Source organism: Heterodontus francisci, chromosome 27 (assembly GCF_036365525.1).
Source record: "Heterodontus francisci isolate sHetFra1 chromosome 27, sHetFra1.hap1, whole genome shotgun sequence".
NCBI classification, from domain to species: domain Eukaryota; kingdom Metazoa; phylum Chordata; class Chondrichthyes; order Heterodontiformes; family Heterodontidae; genus Heterodontus; species Heterodontus francisci.
Genome location: NC_090397.1, coordinates 28,063,166 through 28,082,147, shown reverse-complemented (window position 1 = coordinate 28,082,147; position 18,982 = coordinate 28,063,166). Strand labels below are relative to the sequence as shown.

At 42.8% G+C, this 18,982-nt stretch overlaps 1 protein-coding gene across 2 annotated transcripts in view; it reads right to left on the bottom strand.

Moving 5' to 3' along the window:
* LOC137384715 (mucin-2-like) overlaps positions 1-16,597 on the bottom strand; it is a 94,182-nt gene extending 77,585 nt beyond the window's left edge. For both annotated transcript variants that reach the window (XM_068059029.1, XM_068059030.1), the window contains exons 1-2: positions 16,429-16,597; positions 9-77 (exon numbers count right to left, since the gene is read on the bottom strand). In XM_068059029.1, coding sequence (XP_067915130.1) covers positions 9-77; positions 16,429-16,477 — 118 coding nt within the window. In that variant the 5' untranslated portion in view covers positions 16,478-16,597. The remainder of the gene's footprint in view (positions 1-8; positions 78-16,428) is intronic.
* Positions 16,598-18,982: the final 2,385 nt, after the last annotated feature.

Sequence of the window (18,982 nt, the reverse complement as noted above, 5' to 3'; positions counted from 1 at the left end):
CTACTAACCAACGTTGCCGTGTGGTGGTGTACCTTCCGAAGACCTGGGCACAAGTGAATGTGCAGAGCCATCCAAGCCTAATTTAAAATGAGACATTTAAACTTGTAAATGTAAAGTACAAAAATACATTTTATTTTGAAAAGTGATGTCTGGAGGGATCCAAGAGTTCACTATTTCATCAGTGAAATCTCATTGCCCCTGGCTCAATATGTCCCTGTTAGAATCAAACATACTTCAGGGTCTTTGGTCAGTAGAGCCACAAGACTGGCGTCTGCTGTTCCTTCCACACTAAATTAACAAGTGTGGTCATAGTCTAGTAGGAAATTTAACCAGAACAAGTGATTCTGTTGAAGTCAATGCATTAGAAATGTTAATATCCAAAGTAAATAATTGAAGAAGGCTGTTTTAATTAGGTCTCTACCATAATAATCTTAATGTTCCATTTGAGGTCCAGTCTTTGTGTTAATCCATGACCAAACAAGAGTGCAAGCGAGGTCTTCAGAATATAATTAAACTTGATAGAGGAGACCAAGCAAAATTGTTTATTTTGGTTAAATACCTTATGTAATATTTTTGGATCTGTTGATGTCAATGTCTGAACCACTGAGTGTCTGTTCTCTCCCTTCTAATTGGTTATTTTCAACTTTCATTGCTCGTCAATCATATTGTACACAATCCCCGCATTTTAAATTTTTTCCCTAAATCATTTAACAGCAAAAATGAAAGTAGAGTTCATGAGCAAAATCCCATAATTCTCACCCTTCAATTCCAAAGTCAATCACAAGGCTCCAGCTACTCCTCTGGCTGAGATCAGCCAATCAGCACAGATCAGGAGTTACCAGGGTAATCCCATTTTTTAATTGTTGTGGTCAAACCTCTTTATAAGCGTAAACAGTGTTATTCCAATGTTTATTCCAATAGAAGACAGATTGAATATCACAGAGAAGTGCATGGACATGATGAAAACAAAAATCTAAAATATCACTCTGGAAACTACATTTTATCAAAAAACAAAAACAACAACCTTCTGGAAAGGTACAGAAAATTATTTGGATAGGAGTACACCAGATGTCTCATAACACCAAACCTCTGATGCCAATCTTATGAGACTGAGGAGCTTTGGTGGACAGCCATTTTTTTCCCAAAATCTTGGAGACCCCTGTCGAATACCTTAGTGAGACCTACAAAAGTAAGGTAAAGGGGGAAACTCTGTTTCCTGCACTTATTTTGTAGCTGGTGTATGGAGAAGACCATGTCCACAGTAGATCAGCCAGCACGGAAACCACACTGTTCTTCTGGTACATGCAGTTTGCAAGTAAATGGTGTCTTTTAAGTATGACCCCAGTAAAAGGCCTTCCCCGTGATGCTAATGAGTGAGATGCCCCTGTAGCTGCTGTAGTCTCCTCTGTCGCCTTTGTTTTTGTATTGTCTTGTCTTTGGCCTCCTTGTCTTGAGAGGCAATGGGTAAGCACATAGAGGTGGTCAGTGGTTTGTGGAGCAGCACCTGGAGTGGCTATAAAGGCCAATTCAAGAGTGACAGACTCTTCCACAGGTGCTTCAGATATAATTGGTTGTTGGGGCTGTTACACAGTTGGCTCTCTCTTTGCATTTCTGTCTTTTTTCCTGCCAACTGCTAAGTCTCTTCGACTCGCCACTCTTTAGCCCTGCCTTTATAGCTGTCCGCCAGCTCTGGCGAGCACTGGCAACTGACTCCCACGACTTGTGGTCAATGTCACAGGACTTCATGTCACGTTTGCAGATGTCTTTAAAGCGGAGACATGGACGGCCGGTGGGTCTGATACCAGTGACGAGCTCGCTGTATAATGTGTCCTTGGGGATCCTGCCATCTTCCATGCGGCTCATATGGCCAAGCCATCTCAAGCGCCGCTGGCTCAGTAGGGTGTATATGCTGGGGATGTTGGCCGCCTCGAGGACTTCTGCAGTGGAGATACAGTCCTGCCACCTGATGCCAAGGATTCTCCGGAGGCAGCGAAGATAGAATGAGTTGAGACATCGCTCTTGGCTGACATACGTTGTCCAGGCCTCGCTGCCATAGAGCAAGGTACTGAGGACACAGACTTGAAACACTCGGACTTTTGCGTTCTGTGTCAGTGCGCCATTTTCCCACACCCTCTTGGTCAGTCTGGACATAGCAGCAGACGCCTTTCCCATGCACTTGTTGATTTTTGCATCGAGACGCAGGTTACTTGTGATAGTTGAGCCTAGGCAGGTGAACTCTTGAACCACTTCCAGAGTGTGGTCACCGATATTGATTGGTGCAGCATTTCTGATGTCCTGTCCTATGATCTTCGTTTTCTTGAGGCTGATGGTTCGGCCAAATTCGTTGCAGGCAGCTGCAATCCTGTCAGTGAGTCTCTGCAGACACTCTTCAGTGTGAGATGTTAAAGCAGCATCGTCAGCAAAGAGGAGTTCCCTGATGAGGACTTTCCGTACTTTGGTCTTCGCTCTAAGATGGGCGGTTGAATAACCTGTCATCTGATCTTGTGTGGAGGAAAATTCCTTCTTCTGAAGACTTGAACGCATGTGAGAGCAGCAGGGAGTAAAAAATCCCAGACAGTGTAGGTGCGAGAACACAGCCCTGTTTCACGCCACTCAGGATAGGAAAGGGGTCTGATGAGGCACCGCATTGCTGAATTGTGCCTTTCATATTGTCATGGAATGAGGTGATGATACTTAGTAGCTTTGGTGGACATCCGATCTTTGCTAGTAGTCTCAAGAGACCACGTCTGCTGACAAGGTCAAAGTCTTTGGTGAGATCTATGAGAGCAACGTAGAGGGGCATCTGCTGTTCGCGGCATTTCTCCTGTAGCTGGCGAAGGGAGAACAGCATGTCAATGGTGGATCTCTCTGCTTGAAAGTGGCACTGTGCCTCAGGGTAGACACGCTCAGCCAGCTTCTGGAGTCTGTTTAAAATGACTCGAGCGAAGACTTTCCCCACTATGCTGAACAGGGAGATTCTACGGTAATTGTTGCAGTCACCACGGTCACCCTTGTTCTTATAGAGGGTGATGATATTGGCATTGCGCATGTCCTGTGGTACTGCTCCCTCATCCCAGCACAGGCAAAGCAGTTCATGGAGTGCTGTGAGTATAGCAGGCTTGGCACTCTTGATTAATTCATGGGTAATGCTGTCCTTTCCGGGGGCTTTTCCACTGCTAGAGAATCAATGGCATCACTGAGTTCCAATTTTGTTGGCTGTTCGTGCAGCTCATCCATGACTGGCAGAGACTGGGCTGCATTGAGGGCAGTCTCAGTGACAACATTTTCCCTGGAGTAGAGTTCTAGGTAGTGCTCCACCCAGCGGTTCATTTGCTTGTGTTGGTCAGTGATCGTTTCCCCTGATTTAGACTTGAGGGGGAGACGATCTTCTTGATGGTTAGCCCAAAAGCTCTCTTAATGCCATCATACATTCCTCTGATATTTCTGGTGTCAGAGGCCAGCTGAATAGGTGTTGCTAGTAGTCATTTGCACAGCGCCTGGCTGTTCTTTGTGCAGCGCTTCTGGCTACTTTAAATGCTATGGATGTTAACTCGCTGGGGGCTTTCTTGTAGTTCAACAGTGCAGTGCGCTTATCAGCTATGACAGGTTCCAGCTGTTCAAAGTGAGATTGAAACCAGTCTGCATTCTGCTTCACATGTTTGCCATAGGTGGTCATTGCTGAGTCATAGATGGCGTCTCTGATGTGGGCCCACTTGGTCTCTGCATCCCCTGTAGGAGTGTTTTGAAGGGCTTTTTGAAGTGAATTTAGAAACTTATGTAACAGCTGTGGATGAGAAATTCTGTTTGTGTTGATGCGCGGGCGGCCCTTCTGCTTGGAGTGATGCAACTTCTTTGGTTTGAGTCTAACTTTGAGACACCAGGGAGTGGTCGGTGTCGCAATCTGCACTGTGGAAGCTGTGTTTGATTTGAACACAGTTTAAGGAGGCTCGCCACGTGACGACGAGGTCCAGCTGGTGCCAACGACGTGATCTTGGGTTTCTCCATGAAACCTGGTGACAGGGTTTAGTGTGAAAGAACGAGATGGTGATGCAGAGGTTATGATAGGTACACAACTCCAGCAGTCTCTGTCCATTCTCATTCATCCTTCCAATGCCATAGTGCCCAAGGCAGGAGGGCCATGAGTCATAGTCGGCCCCAACCCTGGCATTAAATTCCCCTGGCAGGAACAAATGTTCGGTATTAGGAATGCTACTAATGATATTAAGGAGTTCCTCGTAGAACTGGGCTTTAACTTCAGGTGGGGGGCAGAGTGTTGGAGCATAGATGCTGAGTAGGTGTACTGGACCAGAGGCGGTGAGCAGTCGAATGGACAGTATGTGTTCCAAGCCATTTGAAGGTGGCTCCATCATGCTGAGCAAAGAGTTGGTGCAGGGGAGGGGTTGGGGGAAGGGGGTGCTGGGGGGGGGGGGGTGGGGGTGGGGGTGCTAGGGGGTGAGTGTGAGGGGGAGGGAGAGCAGGGGGAAGGGGGTGTGGGGGAGAAGTGGGTGCGGAGGGGTGTGAGGGGGAGGGGTTGCGGGGAAGAAGTGGGCGCAGAGGGGTGCGAGGGGGTGGAGGTGCAGAGGGGTGCGAGGGAGGAGGGGGAAGGGGGTGCGGAGGGGGAAGGGGGAAAGGGGAGGGGGAAGGGGGTGCGAGGGAAGGGGGTTCGAGGGGGGAAGTGGGTGCGGGGAGTAAGGGGGTTCGAGGGGGGGAAGGGGGTGCGAGGGGGAAGTGGCTGCGGGGGGTAAGGGGGAAGGGAAAGGGTGTGGGGGAGGTGATTTTGGAGGGGAAGGCGGAAGGGGTGGGGGGGGGGAAGGTGGTGCGAGGGAGGAGTGGGGGGGAGGGGGAGGGGGTCAGTGCTATGGCTGGCCGCGATGTGGAGCTTTTTCTCCCAGGATCCGATCAAGGATTTTCCGTATGAGACCAGCGAGGGGGGCGACGCCTCGTTGGGCCTTCTGCATGTGCTCATTGTTGCCCCAGTCCGGGCACTGCAGCTCCGGCTCCGATGCGACCCTTTGGTGGCTCCAGCATTAAACGAGCATTAAATACACGTACAAATTCATCTGCCATTCAGGAGGAGTTCCAGAGTTTTCTATTTTTGTATAGTGTGATGATTTTGACATCACACATCTCCTGTGGAACAGAGCTTACTTTCCAGCAGAGAAGGAGAAGGCCATAAAGCTGTGGCAAAAGATGAGACTTTCTGTGCTTGAGCAGTTTGTCTGGGATTCCACCCTGCTGTTCACTAGGCAATCTATGGCCTTCAAGCTCCAGTGCTGAGAGTTCTTCATCTAACTTGTCTATGACAGGAAGTTGTGGGAGACAGTTGAGCGCAGACTGGGAGATGTCTGACTCACAGGAGTATAGCACACAGTAGTGTGCAGCCCAGCAGGATATCTGTTTACTTCTGTCATCTGCTGACTTCAGGGCAGCAACTTTGGTGATGGCAGGGCCAAGCGCCCTCTTGATCCTTTTGTACATATCTCGTAGATTTCCTTTGTCACATACAGTTTGGATCTCTTGTCATAAGTTGATACAGTGTTTGTTTGCTCAGTATCTCCCTGTCTTTTGCACGGCTGTCTTGGCTACTTTCTGGTCGTGCAGTGTCTTAGCTGTTGCTTTTATGTTGTGCATCATATCGGCTTTGTTTTTTGCATCAATGACAAATATCATCTCAACTGAGTAGGTCTCAAACCAGCCCTTTACCAAATGATGCTTCTGCTGCTTCATAGATGATTGAGCTTAGTGACTTCCAAGCTTCACCGATGCCAGCACTGGTGCTTCCCATTAAGGTTTTGGTGGGTAGCAAGCGTTCTAGTGACAGTGCAAAGTGCTGGTTTTTGGCATCATTGCTTGTGCAAGGGACATTGATACGTGACGGGTCATCGCGTTTGGAGCTGTGGAACTTTCGGGGGTTCACCTGCTGCTCATAAGAGAGTGGTCAGTGTCGCAATCTGTGCTGTGGTAGATGCAGGTTTGGAGAACACTGGGCAGATCACACCGCCACATGATGGCTAGGTCTAGTTGGTGCCAATGCTCAGACCTTGGGTGATGCCATGATACCTTGTGGTGATGTCTGATCTGGAAGAAGATGTTGGTGATGCAGACTTCATTCAGGGCGCAAAACTCAAGAAGGCATTGTTTGTTACCATTGATCTTGCCCACCCCATGACGATTGAGGCATATTGACCATGAATCAATGTCTGCCCCAACATGTGCATTGAAGTCACCCAGGATGAATAACTTCTAGGATGTTACTCAGTACCTCAACTGGGGAGTCATAGAAATGCTCTTTATCTGAGATATTGGCGTTCAGAGTTGGTGCGTAGACGCACAGGATGTTGACTGTGCCTCCATTAAGTGATAGCCACAGGGAGATGAGGCCCTTCGAGGTTACTATTCCTGGCTCAATCAACTGTGTCAGCTGGTTGCTCAATGCGAAGCCTACACCATGCTCATGGTGATCTTCAGCACTCTTTCCATGCCAGTAGAAGGTGTAATTAGCCTCTTGAATAGTGTCTGTGTTGGCTAATCTGGTTTCTTGTAGAGCGACAATGTCAACACCAAGCTTGTGTAGCTCACGGTTGGTCAGGTGCGATGACAATATGCACTATACTGTACATTTTGATGGCTCCACTGTATGGTGAGGCAACTGGAACCAAGCGATCAGTGGGACTCCCCAAAGCTCTGCTTCACGGATGCTTGCAAGCCTGACATAAAGGCCCTAAATATCGACTATTGCACCTGGGAGTCACTAGCTGGTGAAAGAGAGAAATGGCAACACATCCTGCAGTACCACGATGACCAGTGGCTACAGCAGCTTGGAAACAGGCGCCAATGCCAACAACAACTCACAGCGTCACTGGGCAGTTTCACTTGTGGCGCTTGTGGCAGAACCTGCCTCTCGAGGATAGGCCTTCACAGCCATCAGCAAAGGTGCACCTCCTAAATGGATTGTTTGCTGTGTGTGCCTCATCTTTTGTAGATGGAAGGATGCCAACACATTTCCAGATGGCAAAGAATTGAACCGGAGCAGCCAGGAAACTTTACTCTCACTTAGCAAGGTGAGGAATTTTAAGCCTGCAGATTGTCATTCACTCAATTGTGCTGGCTGTCTAAAAGGTAAATCTGTGTTGTATTCTCTTGAATGAGTCCTGTTTACTAGTGGCGTGGGGGGGGGGGGGGGGGGGGAACTGGTGAGGTTTACACTGAGTTGGCTCCAGAATAAGCACAATGTCACAGTGCTTCAGCACATATTGAGACTGCTTTATCTGCATTTTAACATAAACGCCCCCACCTCAGGCTGTTAGATCCAGGTCAGTGCATTTAACTTTGTGCACTGCCCAGTAACACAATGGAAATGCTCTCCAGGATATTCATGTAATTGCATTAAGAAAACGGTTTAAATTTGCACTGATCAATTTTGGAGCTTTGACCCAAGCTCAGATTTAAAGATCCCTAAAATGGATTTCCCCCAGACCAAATCTGGTGAAGTGCGTGAAACAATAACACAGGAATTAAATCAATTTACTTAAGTAAAAAAAAACAATAGCTAAGTATAAGAGCATGCGAGAATATTTAAAACATCAATGGCCCTATTTTTGGATATATTTATCATACGAATAGCCCTATTTTTATAACTATTGGACATAATGATACTACAGGTTTGAGATGGTAACTGTATGGAGTTCCTGCTGAGCAGTTTGCACCCTTTACAGCTCCAATATTGCCCACCTTACATTCAGCATCATAGTTGCCAAATATCCACATGTTGCACAGTTATTATGAATTCTGACCTCCATTCATGATGTTTGCCCTGGGCCTCAAGAGTTTACTGATCCTCCATCACCCTTAAATTGCCTCAGTTACCATTGCTTGGCATCTCTTTTGTGCATACGCGATGCTTTAGCTGTGTGCGGTAAGGAGTTATGCACAAAGGAGAACACTTACTGTGGCTCAGTAACTCATTGAAATTATTGACCTTGGCTCATGCCAACAGATCACAAGCAAATTTAGCTAAGCTAGTCCATTCTAACAGAAGAAAAGTAATGAATGCCCTGTTTGTCAGTGCAGTCCAGTTCATTCCATTTGGCACTGCAACAAAACAAGTGAGCGAGCAAGCCAGAAGTTTTAATTGGATCACTGGTTTGGACAAGTACTTGGAGCTACTTTCAATCCACACCATTATGTCAGTCGAAAGGGATTTCACTCCCTTAATGTTCAATTAATGTGAGGCTGCACGTTTCTGCGCAACACTCTGAATTACAGCCCACTTCCTGCAATCTTTCATCCTTCTGCATGCCAGTCTTCCTGCACTGTTCTGGAACCAAGTACAAGGTGCTGGCTGACCTCTTGGAAACTAGATATATCTAACACTGTGACTTCTGGCACCATTAAGAAAGACTCTGACCAATGTGTTGTGAATTGTGGTGATCTGTTGTGTCCGCTCTTAGAAGATGGCCTGGAAATTGAGGACACAAAGTCAGAATCTGAATACACACCTTGCCTCCCCCACAGAGACAGAAGGATTTGGACATGAGCAGGGTAAAGTAGGGTCACGGATAACTGCAGGGAGAGAGCTGTGAAACAAACATCAGAGGGTGTCACCTAGCCATTGCCGAGTGTAAAACACACCTCATCAGCTTAGCTCAGTTAATATCCCTTACACCTGAGTCAGATATTGTGGGTTTAAATTCTACTGAAGGTTATATTATGGCTCACACTTCAATGCAGTACAGAGTGATGCAATTGTAGAACAATCCTGGTTCCATTATGACTCCTGGAGCGCCCACTTAATACTTGCACCCTGACATAATTCCTCTTAAAAGAAGTTGTTTTTAGACATCTTTAGAGAAGATTTTTCCACTTGGGGGTGAGACCTGAACTAGGGGCTATAAATATAAGATAGCCACTAATTCAGGAGAAGCTTCTTTACCTGGAGAATAGTTACAATGTGGAATTCTCTACCACAAGAAGTAGTTGAAACAAATAGCATGGATAAATTTATGGTGATGCTAGATAAAGACATGAGGGAGAAAGGAATAGAAAGATTTATTGATGGAGTTAGCTGAAGAGAGTTGGGAGGAAGCTTGTGGAGCATAAACACCAACATAGTCCTATTGGGCCAAATGTTTCAGTGTGTAAATGCTTGCAGTAAGATTTGATCATATTATAGCTATACAAATCAATAAGCACCATGTTGCACATATTGTTAAGGTGCAACCCTTCAGAACACTGCATTCATCATTAAAAGCAAAAACCCAATCGGGCCTCACATTGACAAACATCATCAGGTCCAGTACAATTTAATGCTTGGAACAGAAAATAATGAACATCAGAATAATATTTATGACAGCAGTCATATAAGTTTTTTGGAAATTTCTATTTGAGAAGTCAATGCAACTTACCACTGGGCATTACCTTTGTGACTTGTCAATTTTTCCTCTTCTAAGTCGCAATTGAGAGCCTGGGCTCTGAGATGTGGATGGTTGCTCTGTATTAAAATGAGCTCCTCGGGACAGCTCTTTGTCTCAGTACTGGGATTAGGTAATGACAGGCTACTTCCCTGAGCTTGGAATCTCCACAGCCTTGGTCTGCTGACATTCCCCAATCTGTCAAGGCAGCTTGGGGATCTGTAGAAGACTTCAGGAAGACATGGCGGTTTTGACAATGAAATGTGGATACAGTGTGTCATAATACATTTCCAGAAGAAAAAGAAGGAATGAGAGTATGGATTCAACAGAACTATGCTGAAGTGAGTGGAGGAGCAGAGAAACCTAGGAGTTCAAATATATAATTCCGAGACTTCAAGTGCAGGTATTCAGACCGGAGTGCTCACCGTTGGTGGGGGGTGTAAAATGGCAGTAGTGAATCAGCTGACCTTAACAACACGGGCCGGAATTTTACTTTCATTGGATGGGAGCCATCCACCAACTGAAAAGTCGGTGGCAATCTTGCCTCCGCCTGGTTTGGGGATCCAGACCACATTTTACAGTCCCCAGGCCTATAATTGGTCTGAGGTAGGACCTCCACCTCATTGAGGCAGGAAGACCCGCCTAATGGAGCAGCTGGTCAATCATTGGGCGTGCAGCTCTTATTCCCAGCAGCACCACCAGGAGCGGTGGCCACTGCTAGGGCTGCAACCCAGCATAAACAAGACAAGGAAGGATGCGCTGGGTGCAGGTAAATTTTTGGGGCCTCACTGGGGGTGATTGGTCGGGGTGTGTTGGGCATTGGGAGTGCTTGGGGCACGGGGGCGGCCCTCTGTCGGGCACAGGGTGCCTGATCATGAGACCGCACAGGTGGTCAGAAAGTCACCTGCTATTGTCAGGCAGCTTTTCTCAGGCCTGGGCCGCCCGACCAGCATGATGGCGGGCGGAGGTCCTTAGGTGGCCGTTAACTGGCCACTTGATTGGCCTGGGATGGGCAGGCCAGTTTTTGCTGCCGCTGCCCCACGTAAAATGGCTGCAGAGGTGGGAGCGGGTCGGGAAGGGATCCCCGAGCCTCCCACTCCATTTTACACCCCCCCTACCGCCAACCCACTCTTTGAGGGGAGGGGGTCGTAGAATTCCGGCCACCATGTCCAATTTTCCTGTTCATTGGCTTTGTTGGGTAGTAAAATCAGGCAGTGTGTATAACAGACAACTGATCAGCTATCACCCATCTTACACCCCTGCTGCAGTTCAAAGTCCTTCCCATAAAGTTATAGAAAGGGTCAATAGAATTTTGAGTTTTATAAATAAACGGCACAAAAGATATCAGTAAATGCGTGGTGATCATTTTATACAAAATATTGGTTAGGCTGAAAGAGTATCACCTGCAATTTTGGATGCCCCCATTATGGCAAGGACTTTAAAGCCATGGACAGTATACAACATAAACCCACCAGCATGCTGTCAGAATTGGGGAACTATAATTATGGGGAGAGATTTTTTTTTAACTAGAGGAAGGGAAGTTTTAATCAAGGCCTTTTTTGAATTATGAAGGGTTTGGATAGAGAATTTCTAGAAGACCCATTCCTCTGCTTGGGGACTGTGACAAGCTGTGTCCAATTAAAATTGCCACTGAGAGAATGAGGAGTGAGATTTTGAGAAATATCTTTCAAACTGACCAGTGTTGGATCCAGCAATGCTTTGCCACAAGGAGAGCTTGAGCCAGAAATCATTCTATCTTTTAAGGAAAATTTGGATGATTATTTGAACCTGAGATACAGGGCTTATGGAGAGAGAGGGATTGTGAGATTAGTTTTGGATGCTCTAGAAAAAAACCCAGAAATGATGGGCGAAATGACCTCCTTCTGTGCTGTATTAAGTCTATGATCCTATGGTTCTAAGCCTTTGTTCTGGGTTATTTTCAGTGGTGTACTGTTGTTTGAGTTCATCTTTTTCTGGGGCCATGTCAGCTTTTTTGTAACTGTCTACTTTTCCAAGTTTTGTAGATAGACATGCATGTGGTGCCAAATGAAGCCAAATGAAGTGGAGACCAGTAATAACCACTATTAATTACCTCAACAAGTAGGAAAGAAACCTTACAATTCCAGAAGTAATGATATAAAACTAGCACACTAAATCAAACCTAAAAGTTTTGATTTACTAAAGTAAAGGTAGGCATTTCTGATGGCGATGGAAGAAGTCGGGGCCAAGAACAACTTTATTATTTTGGAATTGATGTCAAGGAACAGGAAGGAGGGGTGAATTCCTTGAGAGTTAAACAAGGTTTTGATTGCTAAGAATAAGTGGCACATGGTAAGAAAATTATTTCATGACTTGAAGAAGTTCAGTGAAAGAAAGCTTGAGTTCAACCAGCAAACCATAAAAGCAAATACAGGTGAACTCATATCGTTGAAGAATTCGACATTGACATGCGAAGTTAAAAACGGAAATCCGGAAGTTGCTTATCGTGATTCCCCACTCCTCCACAGGTTGCGCTTATGAAATCGTCACACATGAAAATCTTCAAAATCCTTTGATTTGACAACAACTTCCACTTTGTTACACTATTAGTCCTGTTGTAAAATCCCTTGAAAAAGTTGTGCCTTGTTGAATGAGGTGTAACTGGGTTTTAAACTGCATACTAACTTCATAATTACTGCTGAACAACATGTCTGGTCTTGAAAAACTAATTTTATATTTGTGGAATTTCATATTTCTGGTAAAAAAAATCCATAAATTCTTAAAATAATAAAAACATTTTTTAGAAGTTTGTTTATGATAATTTGGCTTCAACCTAAATCCCACGTGTATGCTCCAATCTTTATTTTGCTGCATGTAAAATGATTAAAAAGTGAAGCATAATCAGTGCTTTTTATTTCGGGGTTTGCTGTTTGTGAGAATTCTTTTATGTGATTGACTGCTTAGTCTGTTGATGACGTCACTGTTACTGGATGCTGGAGATCCCTCTGGGCGATTGGAATTAAATTAACATCAGGAAAGGTGAAATCGACGCCACAGAGATCATTAGATCTTTGTGGGCAGCTTTCTTTGAAGTCAGCGGTGAGAGGCATCACTTCACTGCTGTCCACAAAATCTGGGTCAATATTATGAGTTGTTGCAAGTTTTAGAGTCTGGTCTTAGATATCCTCTCAGGTGCAAGAACAGTGCTTATTACTCCTGTAAATATCTTGCATTCAGAGGTGTGTCTATAGTGGCGATTATCTAACTATATGATGGCATAACCTCAGGGTGTAACAAAAGTAAACCATTATGATCTGAAATGGACATTCACATCTTTCACTTCTTCAATTTCTTGAAGGCAAACAGAAGATATAGAGTGAGAGAAGGTCTTACATGCATTATTTCACACTGAGTTAACATATAGAATAACAGTTGTATTCAGATCCACTTAGTTTAATCAGCATTACATGGTTTAGCCTTATAATGCAAAATGTACTGCTATGTTTCCCCACATTAGTGGGCCATCTTATTAGAGCTGAACAAAATAGCTCTAACTACCCACCTGCATGCTAAGCATCAGAGGCTGGCCAAAGCTTTCCATTTTAAAAATGACTTTGCAGCCTTTGCTGGACCTGCCTAGACAAATCTTCAGGGATTCAAGCCCAGAATCTGGACCCAGGCTGCCTAGAATGGGCCCTAAATCTACCCTGTGGATGCTGGGCTGCTGACCTCTCTAGGTGTACCGGAAGAAGGTTTTGGATGCAGAGGTCTGATGATTGGAATCCCTGCCGCACATTTCTTATGCCATGGATCTTATAAGGGGCAGGTTGCTGCTCCTCCCCTCAAGACTATCACAGAAATTTTAGTGCAGGCCAGAACTTCATGTAATTGGATCCAGCTTTGTTTCTCTCTGTTCTGGCAGACTCCAGCTGAAGTTATGACAGGAGCTTGCTGGCAATGCAGTGGATTTCCAGAGCCAATATTACATAGTAGGGGGTCTCACATTAATTGCAACCTAGTGAAAAGCCAAGAATAATTCAGCAAAAAAGATGCTTAAACTTATGCAACTTTTATACAAACCATAATTCATTTGTAGTTCAGGCCAGTAGAAATTCTAGTTTTGAAATGTAATTTCAAAAACAGCAAAGAATGACGAAAGGATTGATAAGGAGGGATAAATTAGAGTATGAGAGAAAGCTATCTAGAAATATAAAAGCAGATAGTAAGAGTTTCTGTAGATATTTTTAAAAGAAAAGAGTTAACAAAGTGAGTGTTGGTCCTCTAGAAAGTGAGTCTGGGGAATTAATAAGGGATAATAAGGAGATGGCAGATGAATTGAACAGGTATTTTGCATCAGTATTCACTATAGAGGATACAAGTAACATCCCAGAAATAGCTGTAAATAAGGAAATGGAAGGAAGGGAGGAACTCAAGAAAATTACAATCACCAGGGAAGTGGTACTGAACAAATTGTTGGAGCTGTGGGCTGACAAGTCCTCGGGTCCTGATGGACTTCATTCTCGGTTCTTAAAAGAAGTGGCTACTGAGATAGTTGATGCATTGGTTTTTATTTTCCAAAATTCCCTAGTTTCGGGGAAGGTTCCATTAGATTGGAAAATAGCGAATGTAACTCCGTTATTCAAAAAGGGAGGGAAACAGAAAGCAGGAAACTACAGGCCAGTTAGCTTAACATCTGTCTTGGGGAAAATGTTAGAAGCTATTATTAAGGACGTTATAGCAGGGTATGTAGAAAAATTGAAGGTAATCAGGCAGAGTCAACATATTTTGTGAAAGGGAAATCATGTTTAACCAATTTATTGGAGTTCTTTGAGGAAATGACATATGCTGTGGATATCGGGGAACCAGTGGATGTACTGTACTTAGGTTACCAGAAGGCATTTGATAAGGTGCCACATCAAAGTTATTGCAGAAAATAAAAACTCATGGCATAGTGGGTAACATATTAGCATGGATAGAAGGTTACCTAGCTAACATGAAACAGAGTAGGCATAAATGGGTCATTTTCTGGTTGGCAAGATGCAACGTGTGGTGTGCCACAGGGTTCAGTGCTGGGGCCTCAACTTTTTACAATTTATATAAATGATTTGGATGAAGGGACCGAAGGTATGGTTGCTAAATTTGCTGATGACACAAAAATAAGTAGGAAAGTAAGTTGTGAAGAGGACATAAGGAGACTACAAAGAAATATATATAGGTTAAGTGAGTGGGCAAAGATCTGGTAAATGGAATATAATGTGGGAAAATGTGAAATTGTCCATTTTGGCAGAAAGAATAAAAAGAAGCATATTATCTAAATGGTGAGAGATTGCAGAGCTCTCTGAGATGCAGAGAGATCTGGGTGTCCTAGTGCATGAGGTTAGTATGCAAAAGGTTAGTATGCAGGTTCAGCAAGTAATTAGGAAAGCTAATAGAATGTTATAATTTATTGTGAGGGAAATTGAATATAAAAGTAGGGAGGTTATGCTTCAGTTACACAGAGCACGGTGAGACCACATCTGGAATATTGTGTACAGTATTGGTCTCCTTATTTAAGGAAAGAAGCAAATGCATTGGAAGCAGTCAGAGAAGGTTTACTAGACTAATACCTGGAATGAGTGGGTTGTCTTATGAGGAAAGGTTGGAGAGGCTAGGCTTGTATCCACTGGAGTTTAGAAACGTAAGAGGTGACTTGATTGAAACATGTAAGATCCTGAGGGGTCTCGACAGGGTGGATATGGAAAGGTTGTTTCCCCTTGTGGGAGAATCTAGAACTAGGGATCACTGTTTAAAAATAACAGGTCACCCATTTAAGACAGAGGTGAGGAGAAATTATTTCTCTCAGAGGGTCGTGAGTCTTTGGAACTCTCTTCCTCAAAAGCCAGTGGAAGCAAAGTCTTTGAATATTTTTAAGGCAGAGATCGATAGCTTCTTGATAAGCAAGGGGGTGAAAGATATCGGGGGTAGTTGGGAATATGGAGTTGAGGTTACAGTCAGAACAGCCATGATCTTGTTGAATGGCAGAGCAGGCTCGAGGGGCTCAGTGGCTTACTCCTGCTCCTAATCCGTATGTTTGTATGTTATTTATAATTGTAATCAAAAAGGTAAAGGATTTTGATATGAATCTGCTATCCGACCTCTAACATTTTAATATTAACTTGAATTTACCATTTTAATTATCTCGTATGGCTCTTTAATTTATCCAAGAATAGGGTCTTAAAAGTCATGCCTCAGTAGCCTCCCTGATCAAATAAGATAGTCATTCAGTGAATCCAGCTGAGATTCTTTTAAATTTAAAATTTCACATTCTTTCGTCTTTATTTACAAAATGCCTTTTTTTTGCACAAGTTTCCACCAAAACCACAGAACATGAAGCTATCATTTAGTAAAAGTTCATCACAAATACTGCTCCATCAAGTATAGCAGGGAAACACACAGATATGTTAGCATTAAGAACATTTGAAATAGATTGGAAACAACATAAAAATATACTTCAGAAATGAAAATGCGATAAACTTTGGATATTATAAGGATCCTAAATAAGAGCACAATTCAAAGCTTGATTAATATTCCATGAATGAGAAATGCTTTAAGTATATATTTAATTAAAAATGTTATTAACATGCAATGATAGTAAGAGGCAACAAGATATGTGAATCTCAGAATATGGAGAAACAACCTCCACAGCATAGTTAATGCATGTTTTTCAATATACCAGCTGGGGAAACACACAGCACCTCAACCAAATACATAAACCAAAGTAAATTTCTCATAAAAAGGTTAAGCATTTGATTTCAGCTCAATAACTTCTGAAAGACAATCTAGTTAAGATCAAAATTCCTTAAGTAAATTGATGTTTTCACACAAAAATAATTTATAATTTAACAAAAATATTATGCAGTTAAAATTGCTTACAGTATCACATATATAATCACAAATATACACTTCCCTGATATCAGCAAACACCCATTTGAAGTGTATTTTTTTTTTGCTGCAACCCAAAAATGACTTGTGTGGATACTGTGTGGAAAATATTTCTTACCTTTGAATTGGGTCAGGGCCACAATAACAAGCAATAAAAAGTATTTCATTGCATTGGTTTAAGACTGAGAGAGCAATTGCCTTTCCAATGACTTGTTCCCATTAACAGTTTCCTTATTGCAGCCATTTATATTCTTACATGCATTAGCCCTATTTGAATAGAATGAGGAAGTTAAAAAAAAAGCTTTTCTAACTTCAAGGAATATTTCCGCTTTGTAGGTGTTTTAATGTTGTCAGTTAATCATCTACCTAAAGTAAGCAGGTTTTTTTTCTTTCAAATGAACCAAAAGCCTTAAGGTTTAACCAATAAAGATATAGGGATTAATTTCCCTTTGGCCAGGTTATGGATAACTACAAGAGTTATTGCCACCAATGAAAAATTTAGCCAATCACCTGGAGATAGATGATATATTTCTAGTCCAGCCACTGATTACATTTCTTGGGGAAAATTGTATTTTCCTCTCAGTCAATTAAGATTGCAATCATCTACATCGATCCCTCGAGTTCAACTACACACAGAGCTCACATTTATCCAATGTGTGTATTGTGCCCTACTGTGACATGGCTTACTCAGTTGTCTAAGTTTTGCATTCAGTTTTCCTGCAATGCTAACCATAAGCATAAAGCATTCAGAAGGAGCAGAACGCCCAAGCAGTTAATAATCTGTTTTCAACTGTTCATTTATAGGAAGTATTCTTATCGAGAAATAATCCTGAAAATGCCTTCTCCTAATTGTTTTTGAGTGCATCTTTAAGAAAGTGTTTTGTCTGTAGCATTGTGGAAGTTTCCAGTTGTGGAAAATGATATGATTATATTCTAAAGTTATCTTTTGGCATCTCTGTTCCATTTTTTTCTTCATGTACCACTTTCAAAGCAGTCACAAATAATGCAATCCTATTTGTGAGATTCACAATGGGTGTAAATGGTAAACCTTTGCTTCTTGTAATTTAACATCTCAGATAATCATTAGTGTATTCAGCAAAGTGCATGTGAACATGAATTAAACGGATTATTGCCTTTCAGCCCCTTGAGCCTCTTCTGCCATTGGATTAGATCTTGTTTTTTCAGTATATTTACTGCATCTACCGGCTTTGGTTTTGCAACCCTTAAAACCCTTGCCTAACAAATCTTTATCAATCTCAGTTTTGAAATTTTCAGTTGACCCCAAGGTGCAACAGCTTTTTGGAAGGTAGAGTGCCAAACTTTCACTACCCTTTGTGTGAAGAAGTGCTTCCTGACATGGTCTAGCTCTAATTTTAAGCTTATGTTTCCTTGTTCTGGAATTCCCTAGGAGTGGAGATAATTTCCCATTATTTACTCTATCAATTCCTTTAATCATCTTAAGCACCACGTTAAATCTTCCAGTCTGAAGGAACAGGTAAGGTGAGTCTAGCTAGACAAATAACAAGAAGTTTATCAATGTTCTATGCAGGTTGAATGCCAGTGCTGCCTCTGCACATGCTTTGGTATCCACAACCCTTGGGTCTTGCCAACCTGTGCTTGAGCTCACTGGACTTAAGTAGTTTTGTCCTTATCAGCAGTTAGTGTGCACTGACAATCTGGCAAATAGAAATGATTCTGATCAAAGTTCATCGACCTGAAATGTTGACCCTATTTCTCTTTCCACAGATGCTGCCTGATCGGCTGAGCATTTTCCAGCATTTCTGGTTTTTATTTCAAATGGAAACGGTATATGGATTTGGAGACCTGTAAAAACAGTGATGTGTTTCTGCACATTTCAGGCACCTGGCTTTTTGCTGTAGCCATTTTATGTACCACATGGACCACTGGCCACCAGCTTAAGGCGTGAGTTAAATCTCTTTCCCTTTACATCAATCTTTATAGTTTTAGATCTTGATTGAGTGTTGAAAATAACCTGTGCAGGGGGTTTTCAGCTAACAAAGGCTTATTTTTGCAATTTGGCTCCTGTTTTAAAAATGTGACAAAAATGTTCATGGAAACTCTTCTCCCCCTGAGCACAGCACTTTTTTGCATCTACCTCATATGCTGTTATACAAAATTAAACATTAATATTACTGTAAGAGAGTTAGTCAAATATTACCGTAATATTAACTCTATGTTGGTACAATTTGCCTGTATTCATTTCTCATTATCCTTACTCTTTTTATCTTTCCTCTTCTGTCTTTTATCTCATTTTTACTTTGATGTTACTATTTTTGTCTTAACTCCAGCCATTTTTTTGTTAATTTAACTGTCATTTTTGTTCATTGTTGTTCTTCTATCTCTCTACTCCTACCATCCATTTTGGAGTTGGGAGCAACTTTAAGGCTATCCATTGGCTGAAACGTATCTTTAAGGGTCGAAATTGTAAAGATTGACAGGTGGTCAATCTTTAGCATAATAAGATAAAAGCAAAATACTGTAGAGGCAGGAAATCTGAAATAAAAACAAGAAATGCTGGAAATACTCAGCAGGTCTGGTGGCATCTGTGGAGAGAGAAACAGAGTTAATGTTTCAGGTCAGTGACCCTTCTTCAGAACTAGCAGATATTAGAAATGTGAAAGGTTTTAAGCAAGTAAAGCGGGGGTGGGGGC